This window comes from Frieseomelitta varia, unplaced genomic scaffold, assembly GCF_011392965.1.
Source record: "Frieseomelitta varia isolate USP_RPSP 00005682 unplaced genomic scaffold, Fvar_1.2 scaffold_428, whole genome shotgun sequence".
Taxonomy (NCBI): domain Eukaryota; kingdom Metazoa; phylum Arthropoda; class Insecta; order Hymenoptera; family Apidae; genus Frieseomelitta; species Frieseomelitta varia.
Window position 1 is genome coordinate 685,172 of NW_025110177.1, and position 21,822 is coordinate 706,993.

The window sequence follows — 21,822 nt, forward strand, 5'->3', positions numbered from 1 at the left end:
TTTTTTGTTCAAATACAATTTTCTTCCACGAGGCGTGGACAAATAGAATTTCGATTTTATTTAACCCACGCGGTCCAACGACAAATCTCTTAATTAAACGGGAGAATTTAGAACGAGAGAGAGTTTCGATTTCGACAGCGTTATTGTCACTTTTTTCTTTTTTTCGCAGCGGCGCGCTGCAACTGTGACAATACGTGACTTTTATTCCTATCGATTGAACAAGCGCAGGGTACATGTTTGAAACTTCTATTAATTAATTCGAACGTCCGTTATCTGCGAATGATTTGTAACGATTAAAGTTCGCTGATTTATATTGAACTCGAATTACTGTTGTCCGACTTACTTGTACTTCAAACATCTTCTCTCGTGAAATATTTTTCTCATTTTATCGATATTAAGTACATTGCACGTATCATGTCGTAAATTAGCTATTTTATTCAAAATATTGTCTGTTAGCGACGGTTCTATGTCGTAACTTCAACACGTTCTCAAGTGAAAGATACAACTAACTCTCGAGACAGCGAACGTATGAATTGTTGCGCTGAGCAAACTTATTAAACTATCGTGTATATAGGGCCAAGGTCACCAACAGTTTATTTTAAGATTCTTAAAATACACCCTTCTTTGCAATATTAAAATAAGTTCAAAGCTGTTTTTTTCGTGGTTCGATACGTCCCCTCGTACAACGAAGTTTAAAAAAAGTTCGCGCCAATGTTGTGAACATATTAAGAACAAATTCCTCCTGTGCGCGTGCAAGTTCGCAGGGAAACACAGTAAGTAAACATCGAGCAAGTTAACGTGGTGCAAATAAAATCCTACAGTCGAATTCTACTCGAGAAAAATCTCCCAAAACTAATCGAGTATTTACGAATGACAGAAACTATAGAATCGTGCAACAACATGGAAGTTTAACAAAGAAAAATCTCGCGAGAATGATTAAATCATATACCGTTATGAAACGAAATATTTGCAAATAAAATCGTTTATCCGTTCAAGGATAACGGAAAGTAAATGTGGTAGCTGTACGAGAAACATTACCGTTGGATATAGCGTTTATGGTATGTTTGCAAATGGCAATTTGATTTTAAACAGAACTCGATTTTCCTTCGGTTGAAGGGGCACGCAATTTCGTTCGGACCAACTAAAAGCATCAGCGAAGCTGCTTTGAAACGTTCAACGAAGACTTGTCTAACAAGCTTTCCGATTCGGTGCCACAACCTATGCTTGACACGTGCTTATCAACGTCACAAACGGCCAGCCAGCATACGGTGATAACGCAGTTAAGGTACAACCCCGGGATGTAGTTTAGAACGTATGTGAATACGTCCGAGCGTCATCGTGTTGACATCTCTAATGGAGTTATACCAGAGGGACTACTGACGAAACGTGTTAAAATGAATTGGAGAAGCGTTGATGATGGAGTTCAACTCCCATAATTCATTGGCCCATGTAAAATCTGGTCCTTCGTAGCTTTGCCGTCGGTAATGCATTAAATAATTTTGGAAATTGATGGAATGATTCGTGGAATACGAATTTTATATCAAAAAAAAAAAAAAAAGAAGAAAAAAAAAGATTCAGAAAATATAAAAACGAATTAAAAAACATTCGAGTTGTTCAAACGAAGAATAAATCTTCTACGTATCGTACTGTTTTTTAAACATGAAAAAGAATAAATATGAAAATTAAATGAAATTAAAATAAACTGACAAACAAATTTTTTTCCTAGCAAAGATAGTTTCTGTGTTTCCAGCACTTGATATGTTTTGATATCATTTAGTGACTCGTATGACATCGAGTTGTACTGCACGTGGAGCATCGAAACATCTGCACCTTGTTCAATTAAAACAGTTCAACTCATTTTAAGAGAGTAAAATTTTTACATTGACTGTACTTTGTAGTTTCTAAATTTAGTACGATTTTAGTTATTTTAATTTTTCCAATATTGATTCAAATGCAATGTTAATTTGTCCTATACAATCTGTCATGATATTTTATTTACTGTAAAGAATGCAAATATATGACACAGTTGAATTTTTTTTTACAATATTTGCTGAGTATGTACTTAATGTAACATAACCTAATTTATCGATGTAATATAATGTAACAACATAATCGAATCTATCGATGTAATATAATAAAGTGAAATTTTGATACGAATGTTCCTATTACGACAAGAATGAACTTAAACAGTACATCCTCCGTTCTAAACTTAGATGAAGAATGCATGCTCCAAACTCCAAAATGAAATCTCTCAACATGCTACGTACATGCAAATACGAACACTTTCAATTCAATTTCCTCTGAACATGATATCGAACAATATTTCCAATTTTCGATAATTCATTTGAAATGAAATACAAATGCAGAACAAAATTTGTTATTAAAACTTAAGTACATGAAAATATTTCCATTCTTTAATTATCAAGTATCTAACGTCGCGCAAGATACGAGAAACGTAGTCTGCGTAGTCACTTTTGGTAATGCCATTGGAATGCCGAAGCATCGGAATGCTCCATTGTAATAGAATACAGTCGCGCTAATAAACGCAGTAAATAAAATTCTATTTACTTCCTTCTAATTTTCGTGACTGGACTGCGAATTTGTTGACAACAATTAACAAAAATGAAATTCAAACAAAGGTTTGTTTCACCCAGTAAATGATTATGACAAGTAGTCAGATGAATAATAATAATGATCGCGATGAGCCACGCGACGAATGCGTTTGAAAAAACGGTTAAACGAAGGAGCGATGCTCCGATTGTGCCAGACATGCCGACGAGCTTCGCAGTGGTAGCGAAAAGGATAAGTCAGGCGACAGGGGCGCACGCGGCACCGGCGACTGACCGACAGACGGATCATTGCTCGAATCGAAGCCAATTATTGGCTTCGGCGGGCACTGTCAATCGAATAAGAAACTCGACTCTCGCTGCTAATCGACAGAGAACCACGGAAACATCCTGATGTTCGCTATCGAACGAACAGTCTATCAATGAACGACAGAGGTCGTGAAAGAAAGGAAAGGGAAAAAAATGAAAATTAGACATGATCCTTACCTTTCCACGTCACGGCGAGGTACACGCGAAATCCGACCACGCCATTCTCTCTCTCGAGCACAGCACCGCACTGCACCATATATATACACAAGAACACACTTCAACACATCTCCACCCCTCCCGGACAGCTTTCCTTCCGAAATCTTTCTCTGCTGCTCCCGTATTCCCCTCGTTACTTTGTCTGTTTCTCTCACACCATCTTTGTTTCCCGATTTTACCGGTCTCTCGTTGTTTCTGTCGGTTGCCTTTCCTTGTCGAATCCCTTTCACTATCTCACTCCACCCCCTCCTCTCACTCTCTCTCTCTCTCTCTCTCTCTCTCTCTCTCTCTCTCTCTCTCTCTCTCTCTCACCGACCGGCAGGAAACCTCATCGGCCTCCCTTTTCTCCGGCACCTTTTCTTCTTCTCGTTAGGATGGTGAACCGATGACCGAGTCGTACGATATCCGCAGCATCGAAGAATCGTGACGTCCACGGCGTTGTTCGTCGACCGATACAAGCGACGAGTAGGACGAGGTTAGGAGGAAGAGGAAGAAGAAAAGGAAGCACCTCCCTGCGGCACGCGCGCGCACGAGAGAGAGAGACAATCCAGCATCCAGCTACGCCCGTGACAGCGTCTGGGCAACTACTGAGGACGATCTGCGCGGTTCCGGCGCAAGCATTTGTTCAAATTTTGACCGGCCGCGGCGCCACCGACATCATCCCTTTTCGTTAACGGGTTCACTATGGTGCGCACTATCCTTCACGGTTCATCGCTGTCACTTTCCGTCATCATAAGGGATTTTTCTCACTCTTGTTCTTTTCACGTACGGTCCATTGATAATGTATCTTTCATTTTATATTTTGCAGGTTTCACGATTTAAATAATTTAGATGTCAACGGTGTTTTAATTTCATTGCTTTGAAAACATTGAAGACCGAGTGCTTGTACATCAGATGCTTAAATACAAAATTCGTATTTACTTGTATTGTCTTGTAATATAAGAAGAAGTAGTAGAATTTTGTTGTATTAATAAGAAATAAAATAATTAACAAAGTGGCGTCCTATTGCTCTTGAAGTGTTTAATTTTTAAAAAATGCAGAACGAGAAGAGAATTTATTAAGAGAAATTTACAGAGACGATAAGAAGATAAATTTATTTCCCACGGGATGATCTAACAATCTTCATTGAATAAAGTATTACATATTTCGTAAACTTTATTATTAGACCTTTAACATTTCCGTTTACTCTTTTCAATGTAAATGTCAGCGTGTTAATTAACAGGATATAATTAACGATCTATTTATCAACAATCATAAGCATTAAAAAGCGTGAAAAAAATTGCCTTTACATGAAATAACTAAAATAAGCAAAAAATATGTAAGCAACTAAAATTTTTTTTTATAAGTTGTGTAGCAGTAAGAACGACAGAATTGTATTTTAGATCCAGTGTACTACCTCGACATGTTCTGTATATTCTAAGGTATACGAGATAGAACTTTTTTACAATTTATAAACGAAAACTACGTAAAGAGCAACGAATCTTCGATATTTCAAAAAATAATATCATAACTAGAATCACGAACTACTCGAAATTGCTTTTAATTTTTGTTTATATTTTTCTTTAATCTGATAGTTCATATGGTAATGTATTGAATTTGCATAATTTCCAAATTTGAAATTTTGCTTTTAAACTCAGCAATAAATATACTGCGTTATCTTTCCCATATATTTATACAGATTAAATCGACGATTTATATTTTTGCAAAAATTGTTTTATCGTTACTTGAAGTATTCATTTATATAAAGAAAATGAATAAGTAATATCTATAAAATAAATACTTTTTCATTCACGAGTAAATAAATGAATAAAAAATTAACCTTTGCTCAGACAAGGAAATCGATGGCGGGAACGAAAATTTAATAAATTTTATCTCGAATATACACGATCAAGATAAACCAATGAAGCACAATGCTATTCGATTTATAGAGGCTCAATAAATGCTTTCCTCCGTCGAAATGGTTCGTGGACTTTATCACGATGTCAATTTTTTTGCTTTTCTTTAATGGCATACACGGTAATACTCTCAGGAAGAAAGTTAATAATAGGATAAACCATGACATCCATATCACATAAAAATTCACATGAATCAAAATGAATCTCTAAGATCATTTCGAAAACTATGATTAACAACTGAAATTGACATTCTTTTATTTATCAAGTTAAAATAAAAATAGAAGTATGATTGATTTGAATTATTTGTACGTTTGTCTTTTATTGTATTTTTCATAGATATCAAATGAAAATTTAGTAATTTTTCTTTAATAAAATGAGGATGAAGTATTAAATGTTACGTGAGACAACATTAGATGTTTGACTTTAAATACTTTCTTTGTATTGGTACGTATGTAACATCAGTTGTTTCCTTTTATTTTTTTTCGTAGGCAGAAATTATTTTCCACGTTGATTAAGTTTACAAAAAGTCAAATATATCTGGACAAAACAAAAATATCTTTGAAAATAAAATTTATTCGATCGTTATACATAAATATATATTATCAAGTATTATATTAAAATTATATGGTTAATTATTTTATATTACTTACTTTTATTTTACAATCACATCTTTTACATCTGAGACAATTACAATTTTATTAAATAGAGACACAAGAATAGAATACTTTCTATAATATGAATTGTAACAATCTCGAAAATGAAAAAGGAAGGTACTTTTATTCCATCCCATCGCATCTGTTAAATCTAAATTATATAATACTATAATTTTAATCTATATATTGGTTATATATAAATCATATATCAAAAATATTTGGTTTAAAATATTGTGGTCCTTTAGTCAATATAAATAAAAGTTATATTATACGTAAATAACAAAACAGTATTTAATTTAATAACGAAAATAGAATATATAAAATACTTAGTATAAAAAATACTATATTTTCATCTATAACGATAGTAACTTTTTTTTATATTATATCAAGTGTTACTAAACAATATTTTGTAATTGAATCTAACTCATACTTAACAAAAATAATATCTTCGAAAAGATAACGTCACAAAATAAACAATAAGTATAAATATTATATTTCAATAACCTATTTATAATTAAATTATACCAATGAAACTTAAATAGCAATAATATTACTAAATATATTTGGTTTTTTTTATATTATCAGCAAATTAAACTTACTGAGCGTTTCTATGGGATTTTACGTGATTTTGAAAAGCACCAAATTTACTATAAACTTTTTGGCATACACTACAAGTAAATTTCTTTGAACGAGCATAGCAAACTTCGTGAGCTTCTTTTAGATGATGAACTAGAGACGACTTGTGTCTGAAAGCAATTTCCTGTGAATAAAAAAACTAACAAATCATGAGGTGTGAAAATTTTTACCTATATTTCCTAAAGCACATGTCACACTTAAAAGGTTCTTTCGTGCGCCCACAGTGAATGAAATGCCTATTGAAATGATATTTTCGATTGAAAAGTCTACCACAACTTTCGCAAAGTATTATGTACATACCTAAAAAAAAATTCAATGATAAACACCATATCTTATCGTGAACAAAATAATAATACATTTACCTCCATGTGCTCCAGCTTGATGCATCGCCATTGTACGCGCACTTGAGAATGTTAGTGAACATGATAAACACTGAAATCTATAAATATAAAATGCAAAATTTAAGAAAGAATTTAGAATGTGTCACTGAATTATAAAAATCTTGTTTACAAAAATATTATAATAATATTATAAATATTTTTTTTTTTTTTTTTTGAAATATGGAAGAGAGAAGAAATAGTTCCTCCACGCTATATAATTTATTCAATTCTATAAACGTTTTGAAAATACAATTTAAAAAAACACGTTTTTAAAAAAATTTTTAGACTATGGAAATGATATAAAAAGAATAACTTACTCGTTTCTTTTTTTAATATTTTTAGATTTATTATTTTTGACACGTAAATTTTTCACTGGTACATTCTCTTCTTGTATTTCTTTATATGTTTTTTCTTTAAATATTTTTCCTTTGACACCTTTTTCATTTGAATAACTTAAAAATTTGGTTAATGCAGGATTAATATCATCTGCAATTTGCAAAGAGTTTTCAATTTCAGTTATTGGTGACAATGTTCTACTGCTGTCCTCATTATCATTCAAGTATGTACCAGAGATATGTAAATCTGAATTATTACAATTAACTTGTGAATCATCATTAAAAGTTTCTGTTAGTAGTCTATCTTTCCTAAACATACTGGCTCCACTAGTTGCAATCCAATTTGAAACACAATCTTCAAAGCAATGATCACAACAAGAATTAGATGAAGAACATTTTGGTTTTTTATTATTGAGATCTGCATTCCAATATTCCGGAGCCATTATAGATCTTTTTATCGATACATCTATTTCACCCTGTTCATTGTCTGTTAAAGACCAATATGTCAATGCCTCGGATGTATCAATTTTATTATCATTTATATCATATTCCTTTATATAATTATTATCATATTTTGTATTAAAAGAATTGTATGTGTTATCAGAATTCTCTATATATTTTGTGCAACACTCTAAATTGTTGCTGTCGTAAAATTCATAGTTAAATTTATTAAATATTTCATTGCTTGAGAAATCAATTGAATCTTGCAGATTATTTGAATCAATTTCTTCGAAAGATGAAAAAATCTGACATTCAGAAGTAAAATCTGTTAATGTATGATTTGACATTGAAGACCTTTCTTGATCATTTTTAAGAACAGACATTCTTTGTTTTTTATCCTGTTTGTTAGTATGATGTTTTAATTCCCTTTCTTGTGTACAACTTTCTAATTCTGTTGACATACTGATGTTTTTGTCTAACATTTCTTTCTCCTTGTCAACAAAAGAAAAAATATTCCAATTGGGTTCATAAGTATTCACATAGTTCAATTTTTGCTTCCTTCTTCTTGATACTTTTTTATGTTTAATTTCTTTAGCAAATGTATTTCCAGACCTAGTATGCTCTGATGCAACAACTAAAACTTGTTTGGTATCTGTTATACCTTCAAAAAAACAGTTTGATTTTGCTGCATTTGTTTTAAATATTCGATGTAATCTTGAATTACTTTTCAAAATATTAGGAACTGTGCGGGATGTTCTATTTAATATCGATATATCTTGTTTTGTATTAGTATTATAATACACATTAATAGATTCAGAATTATTTAATTCCACAAAATAAATTTTCTCTTTATTAATATTAACTTCTTTACATTGTTCATTGTCTTGCATTGTGTTTTGGTATATATTTTCTAAACTTTCATTACACATATTCCAACAATTTACATTACAATGAAATATAAGACAATTATTTGGTTCTTCAAATTTTCTTAATATTCTTCACATAGAATAAATTTTTTAATTTCATTTATTTTACACGCTATGATTATATCGCATTATTCATTATAGCTATAAAGTGTAATAAAAAGAGTCAATTAAAAAGATATATCTGAATAATCTATAAAAAATATAAATTATAAATAATTCATTACATTTTGAGAAGTAAAATAAAAAAAAAAGATATTAAATAAATAAGAAAGAATTATTTTAATACTAAAATAATAAGAACTATTTCTGTCAGCGGATAAAGAATTTCTTTCTGTTTTAATAAGCCGGTTTTCATATAAAGGCTTACCTAGTTTTCCTGACCAGAATTTAAACGTTTGACACTAAGTACGAACACCTTCACATTTTACCCTCACGTCTTACCAGTTATTACAATTTTCTTCAATATTACAAACAAATATAAATGTTACTGTAATTTTTGAACCGTTTTAATTTCTACTTTCTCATTTGTTGCGTTCTGTGTTACGATCAGCGATAGAAACTAAACTAAACTCCGTTCCGTGAAATTATACAGTGTCAGTGTGCTGTTGTGCTTGGATAAAGAACGAAACCCGAGAAGTCCTTGAATGACAATGTAAACATTCCTAAAAAATTACAGCTGCGTCCTAAGATGGAAAATATGTACGCGTGATACCATATTCTTTAATAATTTTAAATCTTTGTATCGTTTAATTTATTACTTTTTCGTATTATCTATATAGATTTGTCAAAATTCATCAGCAAACTAAAAATGCAAATATCGAATTTCGAAACGATTCATTGATAATAACCCACACCGTATGTTCTTGTAAGTTAAATTTATATTATATTACTTCGTTTTTTATTATATTATTTATATTATATATTTATATATCATTTAAGAAATTTGGACAGTATAATATTCCATTAGAGAATCGCAATATACATATATATACAAATAAGGTTAGATTGCGATTTTCCATTTGAAAGTAAATTGTATGTTATATTCTGTATTCTGAGTTTATGAAAATATTATGTGATAAAGGTGTAGAAAATATGGTAGAAATTAATAATTTTGTAACTGATAATATGATAACAAAATATTTTATTGCGGCAGTATGAATATTACTTATAATAATAAAATTTTAAAGTAAACAAAAGACGATTCTTGTGTGACAGAACATATATGACATTGAAATAAATAAAATGTTTTATGTTTGACAGATTCAAACATAGTAAATCAATTTCTGTAAATATTTAATATAGATGGGTTACCAATCATTACTATCAGGATCATCATCATCATCATCATCATCAACATCATTATTGTTTTCATGCCTTAATGTAGAAAATAATACATCCCTGATTTTTGGCTTTGGATCTTTAGTAATTTTTGTTGGTATAGCTTTTGCCTGTCCTAGTATCCATTCTAGCTCTGTAAGAACACAGATTTATATTAATATCCATATAACTGAGATAAATTATCAGAATAGGTTTTTCAATAAATTATACCTTCTTCAGTTAATTTCATGCCTCTTAATTCTATAGCACCAACGATCTGTTTTACTATATTTCCATTGTAATAGACAAAAATTGTAGGAAGATTGCGATCAGGCCAATGTGGAATGCAAATACTTGAAATACTTTTTAAAAATTTTGTTGCAGGAAATTTTCTTGCTAAGTTGGCTAAATATTGATTTACTAGTGTACACAGGGGAATGCTGAAACAATAATCAGAATCACATAAGATTCTTCTTAGATTTTACATTTCTAAATATATATTTATCATACCCAGGTTTATATAAATGAAGTATAACCCAAATATCATTTCCTGCATTGTTTACTTCTTGAACATAATCCTTTGCTATTATTTCTTTAACTTCACCATATTTAGATTTGCTAGCTAACGCTTTCATTTCTGCTATTCTCTTCCTCCGATATTCCAATAAAACTTCTTCATCTTCTTCATCTTCTAATTCATCCAATTCATCTAGCGTCTTATTTTCTAAATCATTAGCAGCTGTAAAAGATAAGATTATACTTAAATAAATATCAGTTTGGAATTACGTCAATATGAAATGAGTAGAATAAACATTCAAATACCACGCCCGGTTTTTTCATTTATAGTATTATCCACAATATCGATGATTTGATCTTCTGTAACTTCCTTTTCTTTCTCCGGTATAATTCCTTTTTTTCTAAGAATATCATTCCACTCTGTATCTTCATTTGGATCTTGCTATGTCAATAAAACCATATGTTATACATTTTGTATGGCTAATTTAGATTAACTAATTTATATAATAAAAATTGACTCGGCAAATAATATAAATATTTTTTATATTTCATTTTACATTTTGTTGTGTCCAGACAGTTGCAAAAATATTTAACGTTATATTTTTATACTATAATACAAGGCATCCCTTATTAGGAATTGTAGATGTTCAAGGAAACATAACCTCTACTACTAAAAACTTCTTTACTTACCATGATTTTCAATGTTTTATCTTTTTTTTTTAACTATTAAAAGAATTAATATATGCTATAGAAATTCACAGACTGATTTAATAGTTTTAAATGAGAGAATTTTCTCCTGTCAGACTATTTATGACCGACAGTTGTACTCCTACTCTTTACTTGCTTGCATTTATAGTATCATTCATGACGTATTCACACTCAAAACATATTCTATTTAAAAACCATGCTATTAGTCAGTGGCGCCTCTGATGACGATTAAAATTTCAAAATGTATATTTTGATTTTTTACTATTATCGCAAGTTATTATTTTACTTTATTTGTATAGATTAATTTTTAAATAAATCATTTACAAATTAGGATCTATATATTTTTATTGTACTATAAACGAAATATAGAAAAGTAGAATAGTGAAATAACAAAGGAAGCAAATAAAGATTTGAAAAAATAAATAAATAAAACGTGTTCATTCTTGTTTTATGATTGGTAATTATATTATAATTTTGTATTATTGTGATTAACAATTATAAATGATTAAAAATTATAAACGAACTCGGTACATCGTTTTAATGCAATTAATGCTTATTGTTTATTTAGTACAATATTTATTGTTTATTTACGCTTATAATCAATGACTATGTATCCAGTCGACCGTAAGGTAAAGAAATTAGGAAAACCAGTTGATCGTGCAGCTGTGCTGGACCACAGCCATGTTTTGTATGCCGTACCAAATACCTAAAACCAGTTTGGGGCATCACCTCGATAATATTTATAGGTATATGGAATGATAATTTCCGTCGGTAACGGTACAACTTTCGTATCAAGCTATATGCTTACACTTATATTTATGCAGATTAAATCATCTCTCATTTACATTCTCTTCTGTTTTTTTATATTATTTATTCACATTAAATTTTACACAGTCTTTCGCGGAGCTAGCTTAAGACCGATAAAACCAGTTTCATTTAAATTTCAAATGTACGAAAACGAAAAACAAGCGATCCCGTCAAAACACATCAATTTGATTGCTTTTATTTCAGTTCAAGGTATGCTACACAACGATAATAAGTTGCGTAAGATTTACAATCCAGAAAATTTACATATAATATTCCGAGTAAACGAGCACTCTGGTCGTTAATGAATTCTCGGCTTCATCGAGAATCTCTCTTTAATATTCAAAGCCAAGTCGAATTTCGCGAGCGCGGAGATGAAAAAAATCAAAGAAAAAGAAGTTGCAATCTTGCTTGCCACCGGAGAAGGAGCGCGGATTAATTTTCTTTTGAGTATACATGTACGCACGAGCTTATATATATCAAGCTTAACGCACATGTAACACCATGAAACGCTTAATCCGTTTTCACGGTGCTTTCACGTCGCGTGCATACTGCATACCTTTGTGTTGGAACGGCCTTTGTTGCTGGACCGCATAAAAGAAATGCGTTTCCTCAACAGTGGCTGGCAAATTGCAGAAAATGTGCGTATGTGTGTGTGTGTGTGTGTGTATGTACTCGCAATTGCTGATAGATGAAAGTGGACACGTGTTTCTTCATCCTGTTAAATTAACAGCATAAAGAAAAATTGATAAATTGGTTGGGGGAATTCCGTTTTTAATTCGAGCGATTAAGATTGAGCAATTTTAATTGAAAATATTTTTTGGTCGTAAGAGCCAAGTTGTATAGCATTCTTGGTATAGATGACTATCTTATAATTGGAAACATATCGACTTATCTTATCTACCTTTGAAGTCCGCTACATATAAATTTCATAAATTGTCTTATCGAATTAATCATTATCATTTTTCTACCAAATTAAAGATACTGATGATAGAAAACGTTCTTTTCGGTCAAATTTTAATATGAATTTCATCAGTTAGCTATTCCAAGAGTGTTACAGGAAATTCCCTTAAATGTGAAATTTGAATTTCATAGCTTCACGCGAGATGAAAGTAAGACGAAACATCCGTGGAAAAATTAATTTTTCCGAAAAATGCGTCTAGGAAATTGATGCAATGAGAACAACAGCAGGGAAATACTGACCAAAGCTTCCCTTGCGTGAATGTATATATTGCACGCACCGTCTGTCGTTATTGTTTTCCATTGTTATGCTCTTTTTTTTTTCGAAAGCATTGTTTGGCAAACCACTGGTGTTTCCGGTTGCGTGCCAGATTAGAACTTAACCCTATATTTAGGCGTGTGCAGCTCGATTCAATGGAATCTCTGTCATTCATGCGCGCTTATGTATCACGTTGGCGTCAGAGTAATTGTCACAAACAAAACGCCAGGAACGATATAACGATTTAATAGGATGCGACTATCATTTCATCGGTATTTCCATATTTCCACTGGTTAAACACAAAGCTGTCATTCATACGATTTAATATCTATTAGTCTTCTCCGCTCTGAAAATTGTTTAGCGATTTACAGTAAGAATTTTTGAAACCAAAGTTTTTACGCAGGAAGGAAACTTTTCCTTTCTAGTTTTTTATCAATATAAAAATTGATTGTCGTATTATTAATATAATAATTATTGCCAGTCGACGTTAAAAATAATATTTTACTCGTTAAAAATGACAACAGTTCTTTTAGAAATCGACTTTTTTATCTGTATTCATCCATTAATAAATCAATTGCGTTATTCGTGTTATTCGTTGTTCGAACATTGTCCCCTTAAATGCATAAATGTCGTGAATCCATCGTCTGGCCGCGACTCATCCGTCCATGTACCACAATCTCGTGGTCAGGTCCCTTTTCATCTCTGTACTTTTCTGCGGTTAGGTATCGACCTTCTTTCCTCGAATTACGAGGTGAACACCGAGCCTGCCAATTCTCCAGCCGCGTTGAAAATGTCAATTGCTCGCTGTAGCTTAGATTTTCGTTTGCGTTTGGTATCGCGTATATCCATTTGTTACACGAAGTTAAATTGTATCTCTCGTCTTATGGAATTTATATATGACAACACCAAGATATCACACATGAAGGAACTTGATGGCGAAGTCGATGAAAAATCCTTGTCCTTGGTGCAAAATTCCAGTCATGCATCAACGCAGGCAAGAAACTTAATTATAGTTCAATTAGCTGAGAGCAGATCATTGATCTAATTTACATATCAAATGCATCGTGTCGGAAACGGTAACTAATTATCCAGATTCGTTTCTTTGATCAATTCACACCAATGTGCGGGGTATGTAAATTTTCATCAGTCGATACATGCGTGATGGTTGCAAGAAACATTGGTGAAACGCACTCTTCGAAGACATATAACGATAACGACTAATATATTTACAGCCTTCTGTTCGGAACACGGGTAGTAAGCGCAAAATGTGAACGCACGTATAACGATAGACATGGGCGCAGGATGTGCTTGTATTTACAAATCATGGTGTGCGGCACGCACGCACAGCCATTCGTAAACTCGCGTATCCTGGATCGTTGGTCTTTTTGCAATCTGTTTAATGATCCTCGTATAACTCACGCAGAAAATGGCCGCTAACGAATGCAGAATTTCCTCTCCATTAGGAGGGAAAAATTGTCCGTATCCTTGGAGGACGTGGCAACTAACATTTTCGTAGTTTCTCACTATCTGGCGTTATCCTTTCTATGTTGGTATCTATTGGTTCTATGTTAAATTATTGTATTTACCGCTCGATGAAGTAAACATATTGCAACGATTACGAAAATTGTCTGGAAGCTCGTGTAAGATTGGAGGAAGATCTCGTTAAGTACTTACAATCGGATGTTGGCATTATTTCATTGCAACCATATTTCTTTCTAAGAATGAAGCGGCATTTTTCATAATTTGCTTGGACTAAAAAGGGGAGAATTTATTCTCCCTTTTTTTGGTATTTTATTAACTTTCTTTTTCATTTGTGAATTTATTGTCCCAAAATAATTAGTACGTTCACTTATTACGATGCAAAAGAATAAAAGCAATGTTAAAATGTGGAATTCAGTAACGTAAATCGATTGAAAAAAAATTGCTTAGTGCTTCGTTTGCTCGAGTATTAAATATTACCTTCATTAAAAGTACAGACATTTAAAATCGTAGGGGAAAAAACCAACATCTAGTCAAATATTTCATCGGCGTAAAAAATCAACGTGAAAGACTGAAGTCTTAATATGGTATTAAAGACACGTGTACCTAGGCATTTCCTTGTTTGCCTGTTCGTCCAAGAGAATTTGCATAATCACGTGTACGGCATGACAATACGATGGAAGGGAAAGGGAGGCATGCAATGACCTTGTAAGTGCTTTTGTGTGCGATAAGGCCCTCAGAGGAGGCGTGAACGAAGGGAACGATAGGGGATTGGAAAACGAACGTCTGATAAAATGTTCGTACGCTTCGTGTGTATGTGTACGTACGTTCATTTTACGTAGGATGTAGCCCACCGGAAATTTGCAGTTAGTTGCATTCCTTGCAGGGTCGACTAACCTACGGATAACTCCATTCGCGTGATCGTTAATTGCTCCCCTTCTCTTCCTCTCCAAATGAAAATGTAATTTTCACTCTGCCGCCGATTGGCTCCGATTCGAAGACTAATTGGATTTTAATTGTGTACCTTTTGATTCACGTGAGATGGTAATTAAGGTGAATGTAATACGGATAATTAGTTCATGAATGAGACATTTTCATTACGAAATGTTTCGAAAAGGATCGACCATTTCTTTCTGTGACTTCATAATGACACAAGTAGGTTTTTCAATTCACGTGAAGAACTCATCGCTGTCAAAGAAGAAGAGGGGAGAATGAATTAATTCACGATCGTCGTGATTTTATTTCACATTCTCTGACGTTGAAGGAACCTCAGACTTCGACTTTTTCGGAGTAGAAATGTAACTTGATTGAAAGACGGGCAGAAATTAAATTGTAGAATCTAGTTTGGAAAGTGGCACGTGAAACTTGAATACCTTGTCAATCGGATGATTAATTAAGTAAAGTAAGAGATATCGACGAAATTTCTCATTGTGACGGCGAGATTTGCTCGATTTGAAGTGGAATTTACAAGAAATAATTATCAACTTTAAAATTTTGTAATCGCTCTAAAATATATGTATATTTTTACTGAATACTTCTATAGAGTGGCCACCGAAATACAGGTCACTATAAGACTGAATGATATAAAACAAAAATAACTTTTACAAACACATGTTTTTTTAGTTTCTTTTTATTATTTTATTTGGAAACATAATTAATGGATTTTTTTCAGTATTATCTGTGAATTTTTATGAATTAAAAATTTTTTTTTTTTAATGAACTTTTCAAACCCTTCAGTTTTACAATGGCCACCCTGTATATGTATCTTAACCAACATAATCATAATAAGACTCGCGTAGCGTCGGAGCTGAGAGCGAAATTCCAAAATTACGTTCGAACATACATTCCGCGAACCACTTATTAAAAGACTCGTTAGAGATTCTCGAATTCCAGCGAGAGTCTCGATTTGTTTGAAAGCGGAGTAACCGTACGGCTTGTTATCAGCTAGTTTGTCAGCGCGCGGCGTACGATAACACGCGCGCGTATACCTGAGCGTCGAGCGGCAGCCAATGAAAAAGCCGGCTCGGCGTCGACCATCTTGCGCGGCTCCACTTTCGAGTTCGGAGTCGCGTGGCGGCGACGTTCAGCTTGCAGTGTACGCCGACTGCCGAGCCGTGACTGACTCTGTGCCTTGTGGCTTTCCATTGTGACCAGAGCCGTACCTTTGCTCGCCTCTTTTTCCCGTTCATCGCTTGAAAAATTGCCGCGAACGGTCCACTTCCGCCAGGGACCAGTCGGCCGGTCTCGTTTTACGGCGACTCGACTTTGTCGCTGTCAACAGTCAGTCAGTGTCGATCGTCGATTCCGCGACAACGCGTGTGTGTTTACCTACCGTTTCTCTCTTATGCTCAGGTACTTTATGACCGCGTGACTGTCAAACGTGTTTCTTCGTTTAGAAAAATTTCACTGAACGAAACTGCTTCGAGACTATGTTGAAACGATGGATAAGAAGTCGTGCGATTTAATCGCGCTGTGATTGTACAGAGACAAAGTTTCTCTTGATGTTGGTCAAACGCTGAGCTGTGGTGCTGGAAGACGAGATTACTGGAAGGGAAGATTCGTTTCGTTGGATACAAGCTGAATAGTCTGAAGGTATCTTGTGATTAATTTTAGATTGTTGATATTAGAAAGATCACGAGGAGAGAATGTAACAAACAATTTTGAGGTATTGCTAAGACTACTTTTTTTTTTATTTGACTTTACTTGTGGAAATAAGTATGTATTTTACATGTATTAAATTTCTTATTTGCTACAAATCCATTTTAGGGATTTGAATTTCTCAATTTGAACGAAAATTAATTAATTACTTTTTCCCCTGTGACCTTTATACAGAAATTTATTAACATATAGATTAAGCTAGGTAAAAATATTCAAGTCGTCCAGCGATAACAACATTACATATTTATCAAACGTGGAAGAAGGATGTTCAACGTCTCAATTATTTTTTAATCACGCGCTCTTTTGATCATATTTTGTACAATACGTAATCATAAGAAATGATCACCGAATTTATATTCCGTATCATTGACTGAGACCAAGCGGCGTTTTTTAGAAATTACGTCACAAACAGTTTGTAAATTGCGCGAGTATTTCTCGCTGACAAACGGCCTTCGTTACGCTACGTGACAGTGACATCTTTGCAATAAAGAAAGCGTGTCGCGCAAGTAATTGCGTCTAGTATTTGGTGCAGCAGGGCGATCTTATTCGATTTAACCTTGCACTTTCGCCGAGGTACCTTCGTATCGTTCGTTTATTGCGCCTCTTGTTCAGTGGCAATTGACGTCTCACTTTTTCTTATGACTTTCCAACCGATAGTAACTTTGACATTATACTATCAGCGTCGTTTGTACGTTCGATTAGGTCACTGAACTTTCTCGCTCGAACTATCTCCTATCCAGTGATTTCCCGTTTTTCCGAAGAAATGAAATAAATAGAAAGAGATTTGTAAAATTCAACCTTATTTTTGACACGAAATGGATGATATCAGAGTTTGGAAAATTATATTTTTGATGGAATTACACATCTTATCGTTAATAAGAAAAATTATACATATAGCCAGTAGCTTTCGTGAAAGTCATTTTTAAAAAGTTGAGGGAAGAGTACGCGTGCTCCAAAATGTTTAATTTCATTAGCTTTGTACTGAATTTTCAACGAATCGCGAATTTTAGCTGCGCCATTGTTTTACAGTTTCTGAATTGAGATATCGCGAATTCGCGAGTGAATTGCTCCAAAGTTCGTACATTTTGTCGAAATCCACCGAAACACCCGTATGAAATTAAACTGTGACGAAGTTCGTCAAACACAAGCACAAGCTGGTAATGAATTTATGTATATGTGGTGGAGAGAAATACCATTGGCCCATGCGCAACAATTAACAGACCGATTAGCTTCGTTTATCGTTGGTCAATTTATTCGTTTCCCGCACACAATCGTTATCGATCGACCGAATAATAATTCGACGTTAGCGAACTTTATTCGAGAATAATGATTAATTGTGCACGAACATTTCCACCCGCTGGAAATTCAATCCTAACTTAATTTTTTCGTTTCCACGCGAAGATAAAAAAAAAAAGATATAATAACTTTACATAACGATATAATAATTTTACATAACGATAACGATGAAATAACTTCGAATAAGAATTAATTTGAATTGATTTATAAAAGCATGCATTTACACATGTCGTGTCATGTTAAGCTGTGCAAAGAGCAAATAATGATTAATAATATACTGCGTATTTAAAAGTAAATTTATTCAAGATATCTCGAGACTCGGTAAATCTTTCACGGTTGACAAATATCAATTACGCGAGCTAAAAGGATAATGCTTTTGAAAAAAGGAGGAAATGAGCGCGAATCGCCAACCTGGGCGCGGAGTGCTTTTCAATCTTTTTACTCCATTGTTGAACGACGAATTTCGTCAGCTGTGAGATCCAAAAGAGCCTACACGTTATTGTCTCCTCGCGAGAACAATGAACCGTTTGCCATGTTCGACACTGCATTTTTTCTTTTTTTTTTTTTTCTGCCGCGTGTGTGCACACAAGACGCGAAAAAGGGAAAAATGTCCTCTATCTGCGTTTCTGTTTATACATTCCTCGTCGCGCACACAGTGTATGAATCATATCGATAATAATACACGCGACTTATTCGAAAGCAAACGGATATTTAACATTATAATCGCGAAATAGTTATCGGCGACGTGCAAAATTTCTACGTTGAAAGTATCCAAGATCGATCTGAGACTTTTTTCTTTTGTTCTTTATCAAATCGTATCGCAGTTTACACTCTGCCGACGATAACAATACATATTTTTTGAGCATAGCGGAAATTCGAAATTTTCGGATCGGTTATAAAGCGATCTCTGAAACAGATAAAAACGATGTTTCTCTGAGATACATGGATTTAGAAATCTATCATCATATCAAGGAAATATCCCAATCTATAAAACGGAAATCGAAATATTTTCTGCTTATCGCGGACATTAGAAAAGAACCTTTGCAGACGATAGTTTGATATTTGCGATCGTCTCAATCTTTTAGACTAGTATCTCACGCATTTATTCGCCTTTTACTCGTTGATGGAAATCTATCGTTTGAATTGGAGTAATGTAGTCTAAAATCGGACATTGACACTTGATTCGACAAATAGTTCCTTGAATAAATGATTAATGGAATTATAGGAATTATTCAATTTCAGTATTCGACGAAATAATTGAGGACCACAATGCGAGAACCACTTTTTACAAGGGAATTGCCTTCTTGTTTCCTTTTTAAATTCTTTAAACTTCTAGCTCCTCTTCGTTGCCCTCATGTTCCCATATCATGTCACTTTACAGTTTTACCATTTTTCGTTATTTCGTTTTTTTTTTTCTTGAATTTTGTCCTTAGTGTATCAATTGATTGCTTATATGATTTTATTACTTGGTCTTAATATAAATCTGACAAAAGTCAATAAATTTCTAAATATCACGACAAATGGAAAAGCTTCCCATTGAGAATTAATCCTAAACGAAGTAAGAAACGTTCGTTACGTTTCCCTCGGTTATTTCTTTTTATTGAATATGATATATCTTTTGTACGGCTGGCGTTTGATTATTAAATACCACGGCGAACAGCTGGTTCGCAATTTCCTTGAGAACGTTCTGATTCCGATTACGATACGTTTGTATTCTCGCTCTGTGCGCGATAAAATCCGTACTGAAATGTAGATTAAACCATAGAATTTCTTTTCTTCTATTCTCGGATATAGGAGTTCTTTCTTTTTCGAATCGTTCGAGAAATATTTATTGCGAAATGTGTACGTTACGAAATGTTACAGTGGTTATTTTTAATTGAGATGATTATTTAATTCGAGAATTATCCCCCCGTACATTTTTGGAGTTCAGTGAGAAATAAAAAAATAACCAATGAAAATACATTTAGACAAAGCAGCGTAGTCAAATTATTGCGACATGGACGCTGTGAAATGTGAAAGAGATTACGTAGCTTGTTGGAAGTTTTGCGCGTGGTTAAAATTAGTAGTACATACTTAAACGTCGTGAGTGCGAATTTATTTTTACGCGGACACGTATGGTATAATTATCGTGAAATTTATCTTTGATAAAAAAAAAAACAAGTACATCTTATGGCTGTTATCGTATGAACTTCCAGTCTTCGAAACCTGTCCTTTTAACCAGTATTTTTATTCATCTTCTCAATTACGAAATTTCCTCGAGTATTTTATTGATACTGAGTTCCTCACTCCTCTCTCATTTTTTTATTATTAACTTTTACTTAATTTTAACTTTTGCTTTTAATTTCTCTTTCATTATTGCCTAATCGAAAGACTAAGAATTGAATATTAATCGTACGCCTGGTCAATCAGAGTCTAAAATTTCTCAACAACGAAATTTCCTCGTTATTGACAATGAATTTCTTACTTTCAAACTTTCTATTATTAATTTTTATTTAATTTCAATTCTCATCATTAATTTCAATAACTTTCGTTCTTACTTTTTTTTCTCTCGCGAGAGAGACTAAGAATTGAACATTAATCGCTTGGTCAACGAGATATACCAAACCGAGAGTCGATCGCTACAACTTTACGAAGAAGCTCGTGCAACTTTACCGGTCTTATATATAGCCGTACGTGCAGAAGGTTAAAGTTAGATTCGGAGCACACATTCTGGATTAAAATTTCACGGAGGAGGAGTCCAGGATATTTAAAATGTGTGCTACGACTTTCCGATCTTCCGTTTCAAGCTCGCGCGGTAAATTGGCCCCGTATGAAATCCCCGACGACGACGTATAAATCACGAACACGGCCGCGAGACGCACGATTGCGAGACGCACGTTACAAAGAGGGTTACGCGTGGCATAGTCCACGACGCACTATAATACCGTGTCGCGTTTAAATAGTCGAGGTAACTAGGCCCCGTCCGTTCTACTTTCCAAACAGGGCTCTGACTCAACGGGCGAGATTGTTTTGGGCAAAGAATCCGGCGCGGGGTTCCTCCACCTCGGCGGGTTCACCCCGACTTTGTCGAGACTCTGCTCTCCCTTCGTTGCGAGAGACGCCCACCCACGCACACCGCCCGCGGCTCTCGTTGCATACAGGGTGTCGTGAAAGTGTATCGATCGTAGCGAGCTTTGTGCGAGACACAAGCCTCTGAAGTTCTTCCGCGTGGGATAGGTCCGGGGTGATTTTAATACGCGATATTATTCAGCCGCCTTCGAGCGACCGCCGCAGAATATGCTCCTCGATCTCATTCATGAACCTAAACCCCTAAACCCATCCTTCTTTTTTCCTTTTTTTTTTTTTTTGCAAGGCACGCCGATGAAAGGGTGACTGGTTTTTAATTGGAGCATCGCGCGATAGCCGGTTGTGTTTCGTTTGAAAGTTTACCATCGTTGCAAATGGACATTTTTCTTTTTTTTTTTTTT

At 33.8% G+C, this 21,822-nt stretch overlaps 3 protein-coding genes across 12 annotated transcripts in view; 1 reads left to right on the plus strand and 2 right to left on the minus strand.

The window, feature by feature from the left end:
• The window catches only part of LOC122531931 (two pore potassium channel protein sup-9), a 172,484-nt gene extending 168,819 nt beyond the window's left edge, over positions 1-3,665 (minus strand). Inside the window, exon 1 of the mRNA XM_043660262.1 lies at positions 3,054-3,665. The gene's annotated coding sequence lies outside the window, so the exon portion shown is untranslated. The remainder of the gene's footprint in view (positions 1-3,053) is intronic.
• Positions 3,666-5,630: 1,965 nt separating this feature from the next.
• Positions 5,631-11,076, minus strand: LOC122531949 (viral IAP-associated factor homolog). Of its 9 annotated transcripts, XM_043660294.1 has the most exons (7): positions 8,726-8,908; positions 7,224-8,499; positions 6,974-7,142; positions 6,639-6,715; positions 6,447-6,576; positions 6,240-6,386; positions 5,632-5,791 (listed from the first exon to the last, which is right to left on the minus strand). In XM_043660294.1, exons 2-7 carry the CDS (start codon positions 8,359-8,361, stop codon positions 5,764-5,766), a joined length of 1,689 nt encoding a protein of 562 aa, XP_043516229.1. In that variant the 5' UTR covers positions 8,362-8,499; positions 8,726-8,908; the 3' UTR covers positions 5,632-5,763. The 9 variants fall into 9 exon arrangements, with proteins under 9 accessions (XP_043516228.1, XP_043516229.1, XP_043516231.1 ...); XM_043660293.1 differs by having other exon boundaries at positions 5,631-5,791; positions 6,974-8,499; XM_043660299.1 differs by lacking the exons at positions 5,632-5,791; positions 6,240-6,386; positions 6,447-6,576; ... (1 more) ...; positions 6,974-7,142; positions 8,726-8,908 and adding exons at positions 9,670-9,829; positions 9,907-10,115; positions 10,186-10,414; positions 10,498-10,633; positions 10,882-11,075 and having other exon boundaries at positions 7,879-7,923.
• Positions 11,077-16,486: 5,410 nt separating this feature from the next.
• Positions 16,487-21,822, plus strand: part of LOC122531946 — a 125,966-nt gene continuing 120,630 nt past the window's right edge. For both annotated transcript variants that reach the window (XM_043660285.1, XM_043660288.1), the window contains exon 1: positions 16,487-16,993. The gene's annotated coding sequence lies outside the window, so the exon portion shown is untranslated. The remainder of the gene's footprint in view (positions 16,994-21,822) is intronic.